The sequence below is a fragment of the Brassica napus genome, chromosome A6, assembly GCF_020379485.1.
Source record: "Brassica napus cultivar Da-Ae chromosome A6, Da-Ae, whole genome shotgun sequence".
NCBI classification, from domain to species: Eukaryota; Viridiplantae; Streptophyta; class Magnoliopsida; order Brassicales; family Brassicaceae; genus Brassica; species Brassica napus.
The window spans coordinates 7379080-7392813 of record NC_063439.1 but is presented as its reverse complement, the minus strand read 5'-3'; the positions used below and the strand labels follow the sequence as shown (position 1 = coordinate 7392813).

The 13734-nt window shown below is 35.9% G+C and overlaps 4 protein-coding genes and 1 long non-coding RNA gene across 8 annotated transcripts; 2 read left to right on the top strand and 3 right to left on the bottom strand.

Annotated features, from left to right (window-relative positions):
- Positions 1–409: 409 nt before the first annotated feature.
- On the top strand, positions 410–2552 carry LOC125610244. Of its 4 annotated transcripts, XR_007340261.1 has the most exons (8): positions 412–851; positions 963–1258; positions 1350–1451; positions 1549–1584; positions 1659–1790; positions 1914–1975; positions 2062–2169; positions 2265–2552. It is a non-coding gene; the product is annotated as an uncharacterized LOC125610244 (long non-coding RNA). The 4 variants fall into 4 exon arrangements; XR_007340259.1 differs by having other exon boundaries at positions 410–1258; positions 1552–1584; XR_007340260.1 differs by having other exon boundaries at positions 410–1258; positions 2070–2169.
- Positions 2553–3036: 484 nt separating this feature from the next.
- Positions 3037–6287, top strand: LOC125610243 (probable endo-1,3(4)-beta-glucanase ARB_01444). Its single transcript, XM_048782431.1, has 2 exons — positions 3037–5198; positions 5761–6287. The coding sequence occupies exons 1-2, from the start codon at positions 3576–3578 to the stop codon at positions 6142–6144; spliced, it is 2007 nt and encodes a 668-aa protein (XP_048638388.1). The 5' UTR covers positions 3037–3575; the 3' UTR covers positions 6145–6287.
- Positions 6288–6448: 161 nt separating this feature from the next.
- Positions 6449–7648, bottom strand: LOC106346900 (nudix hydrolase 4-like). The gene is made up of 2 exons (XM_013786364.3): positions 7299–7648; positions 6449–7187 (listed from the first exon to the last, which is right to left on the bottom strand). Exons 1-2 carry the CDS (start codon positions 7484–7486, stop codon positions 6746–6748), a joined length of 630 nt encoding a protein of 209 aa, XP_013641818.2. The 5' UTR covers positions 7487–7648; the 3' UTR covers positions 6449–6745.
- A 178-nt stretch (positions 7649–7826) lies between these two features.
- On the bottom strand, positions 7827–11794 carry LOC106351427. The gene has a single exon (XM_048782430.1). It carries the CDS (start codon positions 9888–9890, stop codon positions 9366–9368), a length of 525 nt encoding a protein of 174 aa, XP_048638387.1. The 5' UTR covers positions 9891–11794; the 3' UTR covers positions 7827–9365.
- A 187-nt stretch (positions 11795–11981) lies between these two features.
- LOC106351426 (non-specific lipid transfer protein GPI-anchored 3-like) lies at positions 11982–12944 on the bottom strand. The gene is made up of 3 exons (XM_013791229.3): positions 12475–12944; positions 12315–12368; positions 11982–12242 (listed from the first exon to the last, which is right to left on the bottom strand). The coding sequence occupies exons 1-3, from the start codon at positions 12833–12835 to the stop codon at positions 12118–12120; spliced, it is 540 nt and encodes a 179-aa protein (XP_013646683.2). The 5' UTR covers positions 12836–12944; the 3' UTR covers positions 11982–12117.
- Between the last annotated feature and the right edge of the window lie 790 nt (positions 12945–13734).

Here is a 13734-nt window from a genome sequence, read left to right as displayed (position 1 = left end):
TACTTAATATTTAAAAATCAAAGATATTTTTGCTAAAATTGTACTTACCTGGCTAAGGAGATCGACCATCTTTTTACGGATCGATCGATTGTTGAGCATGTGGTCGATCCGAAAATATTATGCAGTTTGATTAAATATCTAAAACATTTATTCCAACACTCAACAGATAGTTTTGCTAAATATGATAACTAGATAGCCAACAAAATTCTAAAAAATATTTAAATAGTAAAAAATATGTTAATTTAATGTGTTAAAATTTAAAAATAAATTTTAGTTATGACATGCATCTTAACATTTATATAAACATATATCATAACCTAAATATAAATAATTTAACAACTTAAATTAAAAAAAAAATAAAAATCCCGGGCGTAGCCCGGGTTAATCCCTAGTCTATATATATATAAAATTGTTTGCCTCTCTCCTGTGCCTCCAGCCTGGAAAGTCGAAGCTTCTGGTGTCAACACGTGTCCCACCTTGCCAAAACACATCGTTTCATTTAAGTTATTCTATGTACAGGTGGGCTTCGTGTTCTTTATGGGCCTTATTTCTTGCACAACTGACCCAGCCCGTGCTGATACCTCTAAGTGAAAACACGGCGTTTTAATATTAGGGTTGAACCAGTTTTTATCTTCGTCGTTCTTGATTGAGTAACAACCTCGAATTTGATAGCGTTCTTCCATCTTCTTGCTGACGATCCCAAGCTACCTGTTACAGATTCATCCTTGATTTGAAGGTTGGGCGTTATTCTTCCACAGTCTGGGTCTGACTTTTAAAGTTCCGGGAAGAGAGAACGTGATACGCGGTGGTGAGAGCATATAGGTGTGGACATGCTTCTCCTCGGCGCTAAGGTTATTCCGTTCTTTATACTCATGATCATCGGAGTTTTTAAACAAAATCCAGTGTCTAATCTCAGAATTTTCATACTTTTGTTTCCAAATCTTTATTTTAACTTCCTGCAGTGAAGTGGTTGAGGACTGTAATAGTAGTGCACAAGCCGCAGGGTTGCTTCTCAGAGTAACTATAAGCTTTGGCAATGAGTGTAGTTTTGACTTTACTAACGTTTCATGTTATTTTCTGAGTCTTCTTGGATTTGGTTTTGTTTGCTTTACGAAAGATCATTGTGCAGGCTAAAAGGGAGAATGAAAGATTGTTTGCTTTGAGTTGAAACTTCTAAGTTAACTCTAATCTTATTCTTTTAGGCAACTGGTGCTATGGCTCAAATTCTGCGCAGAAGATAGCGTCTCAAGAACCAAGTGTGAGTAGTACAGCAGTAACAGTTATGTGATCTCAAACTCAATATACTGAGATGATGCTAATGCATGATTTGTTCTTGGATTTTCTCACAGGATTATACAAATATGTCCCATGTGACTGGTTAGACAGATTCCATTTCCATTTATTCAAATAACTTGAAACAAACTGTAGTCTCAGATGTGAGGTTAACTCTGGTAAGTTTCAATGTTTTTACTACAATGGTTATATGTATTGAAGTTGGAAGCTTATCTTTTGTCTGTGTTCAATTTTTTCCATATTTTTATTCAAAAGAAGATGAGGAAATCACCATGGATAGGTTTCAGAATGGTAAGTTTTCTTTACTGTATTAAAGTTAGTTTTGTGGTTTTGTTACGACTTCTAAATTGATATTGTTATTTTAGAGTTGGAGAAATCAAACGCCACTGGGTTGAATGATCAAAAGGCCAACAGTGAAGCTGATGAAAAGGCCAACATTGAAGCTGGTGAATCTGAGGCAGATGACAAAGATAAATCTGACTCTTAACTCTGATGTGGTAAATTTAAATTCGTTTTAATTAGTGCAAAGTTTAGTTTTCTTTTTGATGGGTTGAGAGTAGCATTGACTCACTTAATTTTTTTGAAAGCTATGATCTGTATACTGATTTTGCTTTATTTAGTTTTAGATGGGTTCAGATGACGATGAGGATGACTCGGAAAAAGAAGAGGAAACACCTTAAAGGTATTTTCCTAAAGAACTGGTTCTTTGCAAGAGCTTACAAACATTTTAGCTTTGAAAGCTTGTGAAATTTGGATCAATAATGCAAGGAATAAAGAGTGGAACCACTGAGCAAGAGACCCAATGGTGGAGCAATAAACAACAACAACACAAATGTGTCAAAGAATCCAAAGATGCAAGTCAGCATAAGCCGTTAGGTAACTAAACCCAACTAAAGCTAGAGCTGTAAAAGCTCAAAACTTTGAATATGAACAGTTGGATTAATGTTTGGTTACAAACTAACTTGGTGCAGGAGGGAATACATGCACAAGTGCGGCGGTGTTTGTCCTCCAAAAAGAAACCAGAGAACGAGCCAAGTCACATTTTTCATAAAAAGTTTTAATACTTTTTTCCTATTGGTGAATGGTTGAGTGGGTGAGTGAGGATTTGAGTTTAATAGGCTAAATATCTAGGATTCAATATTTATTTTAACTGCATTGAGTTATCGAGGGATGTGGTTTACAGTTTTTTGAAAGTATGGTTTTTTATTGATTTTTATTTAACGTTTCACTTTAAATAAAATATTTTATTAGATTAAGAATTTGAAATGAATTTATTTTTTCCTTAAAATATTTTTAATTGGATTCATCTTCTACAAGAATATAAGAAATACAATGTTATTTTATTAATCATTTGTAAAAGTTCTTTCAAAGTTCTCATAACATTCGAATAAATATTAACAATACATCAAATTCTCTATAAATAATCTTTAAGTCTAACAATACATCAAATAGTTATGGTTTTCTATTTTTTTTTTGGTTTAACCTAAATTTTGGTGATAAAAAAAAAAGAAAAAAATTTGATAATAGAAAAAAGGAAACAATTACGAAATTTATTATTTTTCAGATTTTTGTTAATGTGAATTTGAAGAATCATAAAAATAACAAATATTTTTAATGATACTTGCTTATTGTTCTTTAAAAAAAAATTGAATTTTCTTTTTCGATTTTTTTAAAATTATAAAATTTAAGAAGAAATTTATTAAAAATCTAATAAATTCAAGAAAATAAAATATTGTGAACAAAGTAAAATACTTATAATATTTATGAATTGTTTTAATATAATAACAAATATATAATTTGTAAAAAAAGAGAAGTAAATTTTGTAGTAAAAATAGTAAAAATTATAATTAAAAACAAACTAAAATTTATTAAAATTTAAAATGTATTTGTACTGTTTCTTTCATTTGCTGATCCGTCCGTAGGGCGGGTCCGGCCCTAGTGACTAATATTTGAAAGTTGATGATTTTTTTGACTCAAACATAAGTTGAAGGTTTTTTTGGTTTTAATTTGAAAGTTCAAGGTTTTAATGACTGTTTTCTCTTTAATTAAAGCGTATATTTTAAATTTGTGTCGGATTATGTTTTTCTTTTCTTGGAGGGGGATCAAATGTGCCACGTGGCATGTTGCATGAGAAGTAGTGTGCGTTTCCGAGAAAGAAAACAAATCATCGCGCTTCTTCTCCTACCATACCAATGTCGCTGCAGATTCAGACGATACATCTTCTAATCACTTTCTAAAAACAAACAAGACAGAGAACTAGGGGAAACCAAAATTCGAGAGAAATGGCTCAGTCGAAACCAAAGGGCGACGCTCCGTTCCGGTTCCCGAAATGCGAAGCCTCTGTTTTACCCGACCCATCTCGCTTCTTCAGCAACCATCTCCTCTCAAACCCTCTTCCTACTAACTCTTTCTTCCAGAACTTCACTCTCGGTAAAGACGACCAACCTGAGTACTTCCACCCTTACCTCATCAAACCGGCGAAATCATCACTCTCCATCTCGTACCCATCTCTGTTTCATAACTCAGACTTCTTCCACGAGGTTTTCAAACCGGACATTACCATCTCCGGTTCACCCATTGACCAGAGTTCCAAACAAACTCATCAGATCTCTTCATTCAGCGATCTCGGCGTCAATCTTGACTTCCCTTACTCTAATCTCAGATTCTTCCTCGTCAGAGGAAGCCCGTTCATCACCTTCTCGGTCTCCTGCAACAAGATCACAATCTCAACAAGCCACGAGTTCGTGTCCTTTTCCGGAAACAGCTCGTGTACAAAGTACACAGCCAAGCTTAACAACAACCAAACATGGTTGATTTACACCACTACGCCTACTAAACTAACCAAAAAAGACAACTCCTCGATTCATTGCCGTGGCGAGTTTTCCGGTTTAATCCGAATCGCTGTGTTACCTAACTCCAAACCAGATTTCGAACCGATCCTCGACCGGTTCAGTCGCTCTTACCCGGTTTCCGGCGACGCTGACTTCACAACGCCCTTCACTTTAGAGTACAAATGGGAGAAGAGAGGCCACGGAGATCTCCTGCTGCTCGCGCATCCTCTTCATCTAAAGCTATTGTCAGAATCAGCCACCGTACTAGACAAAATCAAATACAAAAGCATCGACGGAGACTTAACCGGTGTTATCGGAGATTCATGGGTTCTTAAACCGGACACTGTTTCAATTACGTGGCATTCACTCAAAGGAGTGAAACAAGATTCGTCACGCGAAGAGATCATCTCAGCTCTCATCAAAGACGTTATCGCATTAAACTCCTCGTCTCCGGTCTCGTGCTGGTCTTATCACTACGGGAAAGTGATATCGAGAGCGGCGAGGCTGGCTTTGATCGCTGAAGAAGTCTCATATCTCCACGTGATTCCAGCTATCGGTAAATATTTAAAGGACATGATCGAGCCGTGGCTTGACGGAAGCTTCGGACCAAACTCGTTTGTGTATGATCCTAAATGGGGAGGTATTATCACAGTCCACGGATCAAAAAATGCACGAGAAGATCACGGGTATGGGATTTACAATAACCACCATGTTCATCTAGGTTACTTTCTCTACGCGATCGCTGTGCTCGTTAAGATCGATCCTTTGTGGGGGAAGAGATACAAATCTCATGCGTACACTCTTATGGCGGATTACATGACGTTGGGGAGGAAGTGTGATGGTTATGATTCTGTTTTCCCCCGTTTGAGATGTTTTGACGTTTTCAAGCTACACTCTTGGGCGGGAGGGTTGACTGTGTTCGCCGACGGGAGGAATCAGGTGTGTCCGAGCGAGGCTGTGAACGCTTATTACTCAGCTGCTTTGTTAGGTTTAGCGTATGGTGACGTTCATGTTGTTGCGGCGGCTTCCACGATCATGTCGCTTGAGATCCACGCCTCGAAAATGTGGTGGCAGGTAACGGTTTTCAAACCAAGTCATTCGAATAAACCGGAACAACTGTATTTTAGAAACTAAATTGGGTTGTGCCGTAGGTTTTAGTCCGGTTTGTTTGGTTTATAGGAGGGGGACACTTGTAGAAATCAAATGAAAAAAATTGAATAACTAGGATTAGGAAGTACATCAAAGAAATCACATTTTTGGGAATGATTAGGTGAGTTTCTACTTTACAATTAAAGTTATATCTGAAGAAATTAAAGTTTTATCTGACAAACCAATTACCAATCAATTTTCTAGTTTTCTTCTATGGGGTTTTTTTTGTTATGATTTGTTTAGATATGTAATTGTTGAAATTGGATCAGGTTAATTTTCCTTGGTTACAATTGTTAGATCGTTGTGGTTCGGTTTTGGTTTTTATTAAACCATATCCTAAAAACCGGATTAAAATCTGAAATGAACCAAACCAAAACATAAGATACATCATATATATATATATATTTGATAACCAGGTTCAAACCGAATTGCTGGAATAGTAGCTGGTAATCAAATTTGACTACTGTTTTTCTTTTTTGGTATGCAGGTGAAAGAAGATGACACTATATACCCAAAAGAATTCACTGCCAAGAATCGTTTGGTTGGGGTATTATGGTCAACAAAGAGAGACAGTAGCCTATGGTTCGGTGATAAGGAGTGGAAAGAGTGTCGGCTTGGTCAACAGTTATTACCGTTGATTCCGGTATCGGAAAACCTCTTCTCCGATGTTAAATTCGTGAAGCAGCTCGTGAAGTGGACTTTGCCCGCGTTGAAGAGAGACGGCGTTGAAGATGGCTGGAAAGGGTTCGTTTATGCTTTGGAAAGTGTTTACGACAAATATGAAGCTTTACAGAAGATTCGAGGATTACATGAGTTTGACGATGGAAACTCTCTCAGTAATCTATTGTGGTGGGTTCACAGTAGAGACTAGAGACGCTGGTCATGAAGTCTAGTAATAATAATTAAAGCTAAGATTCTGCAGTACAATTCTTAAGTATTATCAGACGTGTGTGTGATCATGAAGCTAAACATTTGATTTGAGTTTATTAAAATGTTTTATTTAAGGAACCTTAACTTTGCCCGCATTGTTGTAGTCAATCGGTAGGTGAAATCTGGAGATGTGCTAAAACACTTATTCCGGAATTCAAGCTCTTTTGAATTAAAATCAGGTTTTAGGTTTTAGTCCATGCAGTTTAATGGTAATCCGGTAATAGATTATTCACAATATAGTGGTCTTTCGAAGAAAAATCTACTTTCTTACACTAAATGTGTTCCTATAGAAGCTTATAGTACAAAAAAAAGAGGAAAATGACTAGCATTTTCTTCACAATCAAAGAATAAATGAATCATTAAATACAAAAAGATTGAATAAAATTAGGAGTATATAGTTGACATCTTATTTTCATACAATCAAAACTTTTCCACAACTCTCAAGAGACAGAGAGATGCTGTGACCAAATGAATCCTCCCCAGTAAGCTTCTTCTTCTGATCCCTGTGGACACTAAGTCTAAAAGCTCTGTTCCACCAACCTCTAAACATCATTAGCTTCAATCTCAACCTCCTCGGCCTTACACTTCAGGTTAACAAATACTTCAAGAGCTTCTCTCATCCACCAGTTCTGACACACCTCTCTCGCTTCATCCAAACCAACCCATCTCCGTTGTCTAGTCTCCGCCTCAGGCCACCGCTCATACTCTTGGTCAACAAGCAACGCAAACATGTAACCTTCGTGAATCACGCTCTGTCTTTTACTCTTGTATTGCCATTTCCCAAGCCTTTCCTCGAGCTCTCCCGTTACACCAGCTTCCTCTATCGTCTCTCTCAAAGCTGCTTCCTCCATAGACTCATCAATCTCCCAACCTCCTTTTGGGAATAACATTCCTTTGCCCTTTTGAGCACTGATAAGGAGAAGTTCGATCTCTTTTGTCTCGGTTCCATTGCATTGTCGTTTCTTGTATCTGTACGGAACGCATCTGCGGAGATTTGACCAAATTTAAAAAAAAATATGAGATTCCCAAATGAACAGCGATAGATAGAGAGTGACGTCAAAGGTGGAAAAACTTTTCAACACGTGTTTGACGTACCCGACGACTTGACGATACCCTGCGTTATCGTAACGCTGCAAATCTCTCCCGGTGCGAGAGACGAGAGAGACAACCTTCTCGATCTGCGCTGGAACAACCTTAGACGGGATGGTCTCGAAGATGGGAGATAGGTACGAGGCGACGTTTGATAAGTTTGACACGATAAGAGACACAGAGAAGCCTGTCATTTTTTGAATCCCTCTTTTGACCCACTAATTGAGAACAGGAGAGAGGGTTGGAATCAAAAGGCTCTGTTCTCGAATTCGAGAGGATCGATTTAAGGAAGAGAGAGAGAATGGATAAGCAACAATAAAGAGAGAGAGAGAAGCGATTTTGTTAAGATGGTTCGGTTTTAGAACTGTCTTTATATGGAAAACCACACGAGATATTGGAACCTCTCACGCGCTTCAGACGTTTCGTCCAACCTCTTTTTGTTTTTGTTTTACAATATCAACTCGCTATATATATTTTTAGAATTATATAATGTATAAATATATATATATATATATATATGTTTTATTTTATTTTAGTTTTTGAGAAAGGTCTAATATAATATTTGACTGGCTATTAAATTGATTTCCACAGTTAATGAATTGATTTTTCTAGGTTTCTTGGCTAACTGAATCTAGCTTAACTGTTTTATTTCTCTATTTTGAGATTTGTTGTTTTGTTATTGAGCTAACTCTCAGCCTAATTGATTCTGAATCTTAAATTTTTTTAACAAAATAGAGACTTTGTTAGTTACAACAAACCATGAGGTATGTAAATAACCATTTAAAAGTTAATATAAATTGATACAAAAGTCTACAGAACATTCGATTTTTTTCCAGGTCTACGGAACATTCGATTCTACTGACAAATCGATAAGCCATGTTTTTGTTGTTCTTCTAGATTTTTGTTTAATTTTTTCGTCAAGAAAAATCAAACTTAGATCGCTATTAAAAAAAGTCAACTCGTTAACGACCAAAAACAGAAAAATCTCGGCACAGACACGGGAGAAGACACAAAATGGAAGACGTAGGAGACACGCGCACTATGAGCGCATGGGGAAGCTGTGCAAGTGGGTTCCTCATTTTTGTCTGTTTATGCTTTTTCGGACAGAAAAAATACTAAAAAGAGTGTGTGCTCATCCACAAACTCCTGACGCAAACACGCTATTAGGCGAGGCCCCTCCTCTAGTCTATCTAAGGTGACTCTTGTTGCTTTGTCATCCTCATTTTTTTTTCTAGAAGCCCAAACATGGATACAACCGATAAGCTTTTATTTTAAATGGGCCTTAACCTAGCATCAGTATTTTTGAATTGGATTGAACACTAATCATCAGTATTTTCTGTCTGTGTTCTTATCACAGATTATTTAATGCTAAAAGCTTGCTTATGTATGAATTATGATATACCTATACTCAGGTAGGTGTGTAGACTTTGGCCTAGGACGAAAAAAATATGCAGGTCCTTTCTATAATATTCCTTCTTTGGTTATTAGATCGGCTGGCGAAATCTTTATATTCAGAGCATCTGCTATGGTTCCAATTAAGTTCTCAAATCTATATTAATTAAACGTTCAAAACTTAACATGTATGTTTATAAATATATACGTACCAAAATAGTTGTACCTAAAATCTGGTTTACCAGAAACCAGCGTCTACGTTGACCATTATCTTTTTTATCGGATGGAAAAAACACCCAGACTCAGTATAGCTGTCGGGTTAATACTACAAGAAACAATATCCAGTCAAAATTAGTTACTTGCATGTGAGGTTATCTCAAACTATGTAATTTTTTCTGTTAGGAGTCTGATTTTGTTTCAATGAAACTGCTAAACTACTTGTTCTTAAAAGTTGATATAGAGATTGGGCCAATCTCTATAATTCAAATGTATAATTAACCAATGATTCCAACTAAAATTCAGTATATCGTGAATATATTCATGTATTTAGGCCTCAATTTTTCTTCATAACTCGGACAAAAAAAAAAACTAGGGAAACAAAAATAAATAACAAAAATGTACTCGTCTAAGATTAATAATATAGTAAAATATTTAACGATCGATCTTCAAGATTTTATTCATTTAGCTCTCGACGATCGTCTCCAATCCAGGTCTCCAAGATCCATAGTTCAATTCGCATAGTACCTTCTCTTCAAGAGTGTCTCTTATTTCCACACCATCATGATCATGGTGATCATCTTCATTACTCGATGATGAGTTTCTTCTTTTGTCTCCAGACACTGGAAACATACAAACAGGGAATACTCTCTTCAAATGGTTATACCGGCTCTCGTTGAGTATCTCTGCTGCTTTCTCGGAGATGAGAGCGAGTTCTTCGTGTGTTAAGACGGAGAAGAGCATGTCTGTCGGAAGGAGAAGGTAGAGATGTCGTCTCGGCCGCAAAAACTCGTCGGGAGATACGGCGGTGACTCGGTGGCCTATTTGGAGAAGTGTAGAGTCGGTGATGAATTGACCGGAGTTTTGAGAGACGATATCTAAAGCTTTGATGGGCTTTGAGAAAACGTCGAGCGTTCCGGTGAAAGGAGATAATATTTTGACTACTCCTGATGATGTGATCAATGGTGCGCATGAAGATGTGTTTCCCATTATTGTGATGATAAAGTAGAATTAAGAACGAGAGAAAGAGAAGGTCGCATACACAAAGAGAGAAGTTTCTCAGAAATGGGATGGCTTTTATAATTATGTGTATACATTATTAGTTTATGGATTAAGAGGTGATTAAGTGTTAATTATTCTTTCAGCTGGTTGTGTACAACTCACAGGTCTGGGTGTATCTTCCTCTCTCCGGTTTATACTTGTCGCTTCTTAACTTTATTGGGGCTTTATCCGATAGATATAGTAATCAAATTACAAAAAGTAAGGTTTTCGTTGATCAGTTTAATTCATTAATTCACATATATCTGGCTGCTACTTAATTAATAATTATCATATAATCAAGTCAAACTCGATAATTAATCAGATTCATCCCTTATAAGACCAGCTCCATTGTCTATCTATCTTTAGTTCTACCAAACACTAGAAATTACTAAAATACAATGTTTATTCAGTATTGGTCCAACATTTTTAAATTTTCTTGATGCCCCAAGCTAAACTAAAATTTTATATCCTTGTTATTTATGTAAATTTTTTATAATGCCCTGTATACAACTAAAATTATCGGTTAAAATTATGATTTTTAATGGTCGGTTCCTCGGATATACTCCAGACTTTAGAACTTTTTGTCGTGACAAATGTCATTTAGATCTAAATGTTCTTATTCAGCTATGGGTACTTGTAAACCCTCGTTCAAACGAATGTACACTTTTTATTTTACGTATATTAAAAAATTTTAAAGATCATAAAATCAAAAGTTATGGCTTAACGATTTTCTTACATTTTACACTACGTATAACAAAGAAGCACATGGATGAAGCCATGAAGGATGGGTTTGATTGGGATAAGCTGGGCGATTGGGCTGAGCTCGAGTCACGACGCTACCTAACTCATCATCAGACATGGCTTCTCTTGTTTCGGTTTCCTTTTTATTTACATTTTTTTACTTATTATAATATTAATTAGTTTATCTGTTTTTAGAATTTCCAAAAGCCAAAAACAAAGATTACATAAGTAGGTACCATGAAACAAATAGGAATATCATAATATACAAATACAGCTCATTAGATGTCTGGATACATCATACATGTATAGATGTATCTTTGTTAGTTGCGACATTTTTATATGATTATTAATCAACGTTGTATATTATTATTGTAAAAAGCATATGCCATATGTGAGAATGTATTCTGTAGATTTGATTATCAGAGTTAACTCATGTGGCTACGAACATATATTTAGCTCCACCCTCCAGATTATAATTTCCAGTATACATACTCTCTAATTGATTAAGAAAATTACATACAAACAATTTAGTAGCGATGATGAAGCTAATTAGTATGTATAAAATTTTTGTTGAGCACTCTTAACTTATGCCTTCATACGGGGATAAAAAAAAATACACACTAATGTGCATGTGTATATGTTTATGCGGCTGTATGTTTGCTTGCAGATATGCATTTGTCGCTGTCAGTGGTTCGAATTATATGATTTTATTTGTAAAGTGCCCTGGACTTCAGACTCTACTTGTTTTGTATTCTTGCCCATTTTTTATTATTTGAATCAATCTTACAAATAAAAAAACTATACCGGATCCATTTGATGAACTGTCACAAGATTTCCTACTCAATTATATCTTAAAAAGCACAGTCACAAACACTTGATAAAATTATATAAAAACGTTAGTTATAATCAAAGTAAAAAGGGGATCTCAAGTAGCTATCGTCAACATATTTTAACAGGGAATCATTTCCTATTACATTATCCGGGAGTTGCAACGTCAAAATCTCGACAGTAGCTTAAAAACTAGCTTCCAAAAACGTTAGCTATCAGACTAACGAGGTATATACCTATTTTAAACATATTGTATACTTGACATATGTATACTATACACCAGTATATGTAAAATTAATAGTTTGAAGTAGTAACCTCATAGTATCACTAATTCATAGTTCATATCGACTTGTGGTAATGTACATGTTTGTGATTGCATTACATGTACACAAAAAATAAATTAAAACAAAAACCGTAATGAGATGAATTTAGATTTGGGCATTAAACTAATTAGAGAAAGTGTTGGTAAAGACATGCTGGAAATTATTACTATTATTAGAAATTTCAAAGTACATAATGATAATAATAATCAATAACCAAACAAATTTTCAACATATAAAAAACCTACGTAATAATGAATAAAGAAAAAATGCAATATAGTAGTAGATCAGAAGAAGATTGTTGCCAATGCCATGAAAGCTGATGCGAAGCTAGCTCCGGCGAAGTTGATGGCAGGAGCCGAGTTTGTTGGTTTGGCCGTTGAAGAAGATGAAGCTCCGGTGGAACCGCTCCCTGTTCATGTATACAAAGATAAATATATACTCCACCACGTACAACTGTTATTATAAGATTATGTAATCATACCAGTGGAAGATGCCGGAGGAGTTGTGGTAGTTCCCGTCGAAGGTGTAGTGGTGCCTTAGTAAAATTAAAAAAAAAATTAAAAATAATAAAGATAAGGAACAAAAACGTGCGTGCATCAAGCTAAAACCTACTATAATCGGCGTCGTATTAAGTGGCTTACCATTGCTGGATTTGCATAGCGAGATGTCAGCCTTGGCGCCACAAGCTTTAGGGAGAACAAGAGCGTTTTCTTTAGTGAGGTTAAGCGATTTGAGCATGTCGACATTGTTGAAGACGGAGCAAAGACACGTGGCGTCTTTCTCGACGATCTCCTTCATCGGCAGGCAACACGAAGCGGGCGGTGGAGGAGTCACCGAGTGAAGATAAGGCTGACATGGCATCAGTTTTTGTATACACGGCATTGAGTGAGCATCTCCTCCTCCTCCTCCGCCTCCACCCATTGCCGGTGTAGGCTCAGCCTTAGATGACGAGACGGAGAACAATACAAAAACGACGGCGACGGCGAATCTAACGACCTCCATTTTCAAAAAAGCAAAGAGCTTAATATTTCAAACAAACGGTTATTATGTTGTCTTCCTTTGAAAGTTGTGTGGATTGATGTAATACATCTTCACGTGTCTTATATAGTACACACACGTTGGTTATAGTTTTGTTTGTTTTGCAATCTAATCGAGTTTCTCCCTGGTTTTTCGAGAAACAGTAACAAAATCTGTTCTGATCCGGTTCTTATGCAATGGATCGAAGACTAAGCTCTGGATTGTCTGACGTTAATTAGTTAAATCCTAATTTCAATCTAATTATAAGAGTTCACAGAAAAGATTGCTATTACATGAACAGAACAGAGCATGAACATACGGTTTGTTGTAGTTTTCAACCATGTTCACTGGGCATGGGCATCCGGGTCCTAGATATTTGGATTCATATAGGCACTTATAATTTTTCGGGTCGGTTCTAAGTCGGATTTTGTCGGATCCAGATCGATTCAAGTCTAAAATTTCAATATACGTAAAATATCCGTAATTATCGGGTATATTTTAAATTCGGGTCGGTTTGGGTATTTAGGACCCGAAAATCCGAAAACTCGAAAATTAACTGTAAACTTTAAAAATATCTGAAGAACCGCAAAAATACCTGAAAATTTATCCAAAATCAAACCCAAAACCCAAAAGATACCAAAATACCTGAATTATATTTTTTGAAAATCTAAAATTTTACCGAAACCTGAAATTATACCAAAAAACCCAAACTAAAACTTAAAAAAATATCTGAAATACCAAAAATGTAACTAATCACCCAAATATACTTAATATATACAATAATTTTTTGTTATTTCGGGTATTCGATGGGGTCTCTAATAGGATTCAGACTCGAACCGAGACCCGCAGCTCCAAAAAAAAAACTCAACATGTACTTTAGCATA

Coding starts and splice junctions, on each gene's coding strand:
- LOC125610243 (XM_048782431.1), top strand. CDS start 3,576: ATGGCTCAGTCGAAACCAAAGGGCGACGCTCCGTTCCGGTTCCCGAAA. Junction 5,199..5,760: donor CCTCGAAAATGTGGTGGCAG/GTAACGGTTTTC, acceptor TTTGGTATGCAG/GTGAAAGAAGATGACACTAT.
- LOC106346900 (XM_013786364.3), bottom strand. CDS start 7,486: ATGACAGGCTTCTCTGTGTCTCTTATCGTGTCAAACTTATCAAACGTC. Junction 7,188..7,298: donor GGGTATCGTCAAGTCGTCGG/GTACGTCAAACA, acceptor AAATCTCCGCAG/ATGCGTTCCGTACAGATACA.
- LOC106351427 (XM_048782430.1), bottom strand. CDS start 9,890: ATGGGAAACACATCTTCATGCGCACCATTGATCACATCATCAGGAGTA.
- LOC106351426 (XM_013791229.3), bottom strand. CDS start 12,835: ATGGAGGTCGTTAGATTCGCCGTCGCCGTCGTTTTTGTATTGTTCTCC. Junction 12,369..12,474: donor GCTATGCAAATCCAGCAATG/GTAAGCCACTTA, acceptor AATTTTACTAAG/GCACCACTACACCTTCGACG. Junction 12,243..12,314: donor TCCTCCGGCATCTTCCACTG/GTATGATTACAT, acceptor ATACATGAACAG/GGAGCGGTTCCACCGGAGCT.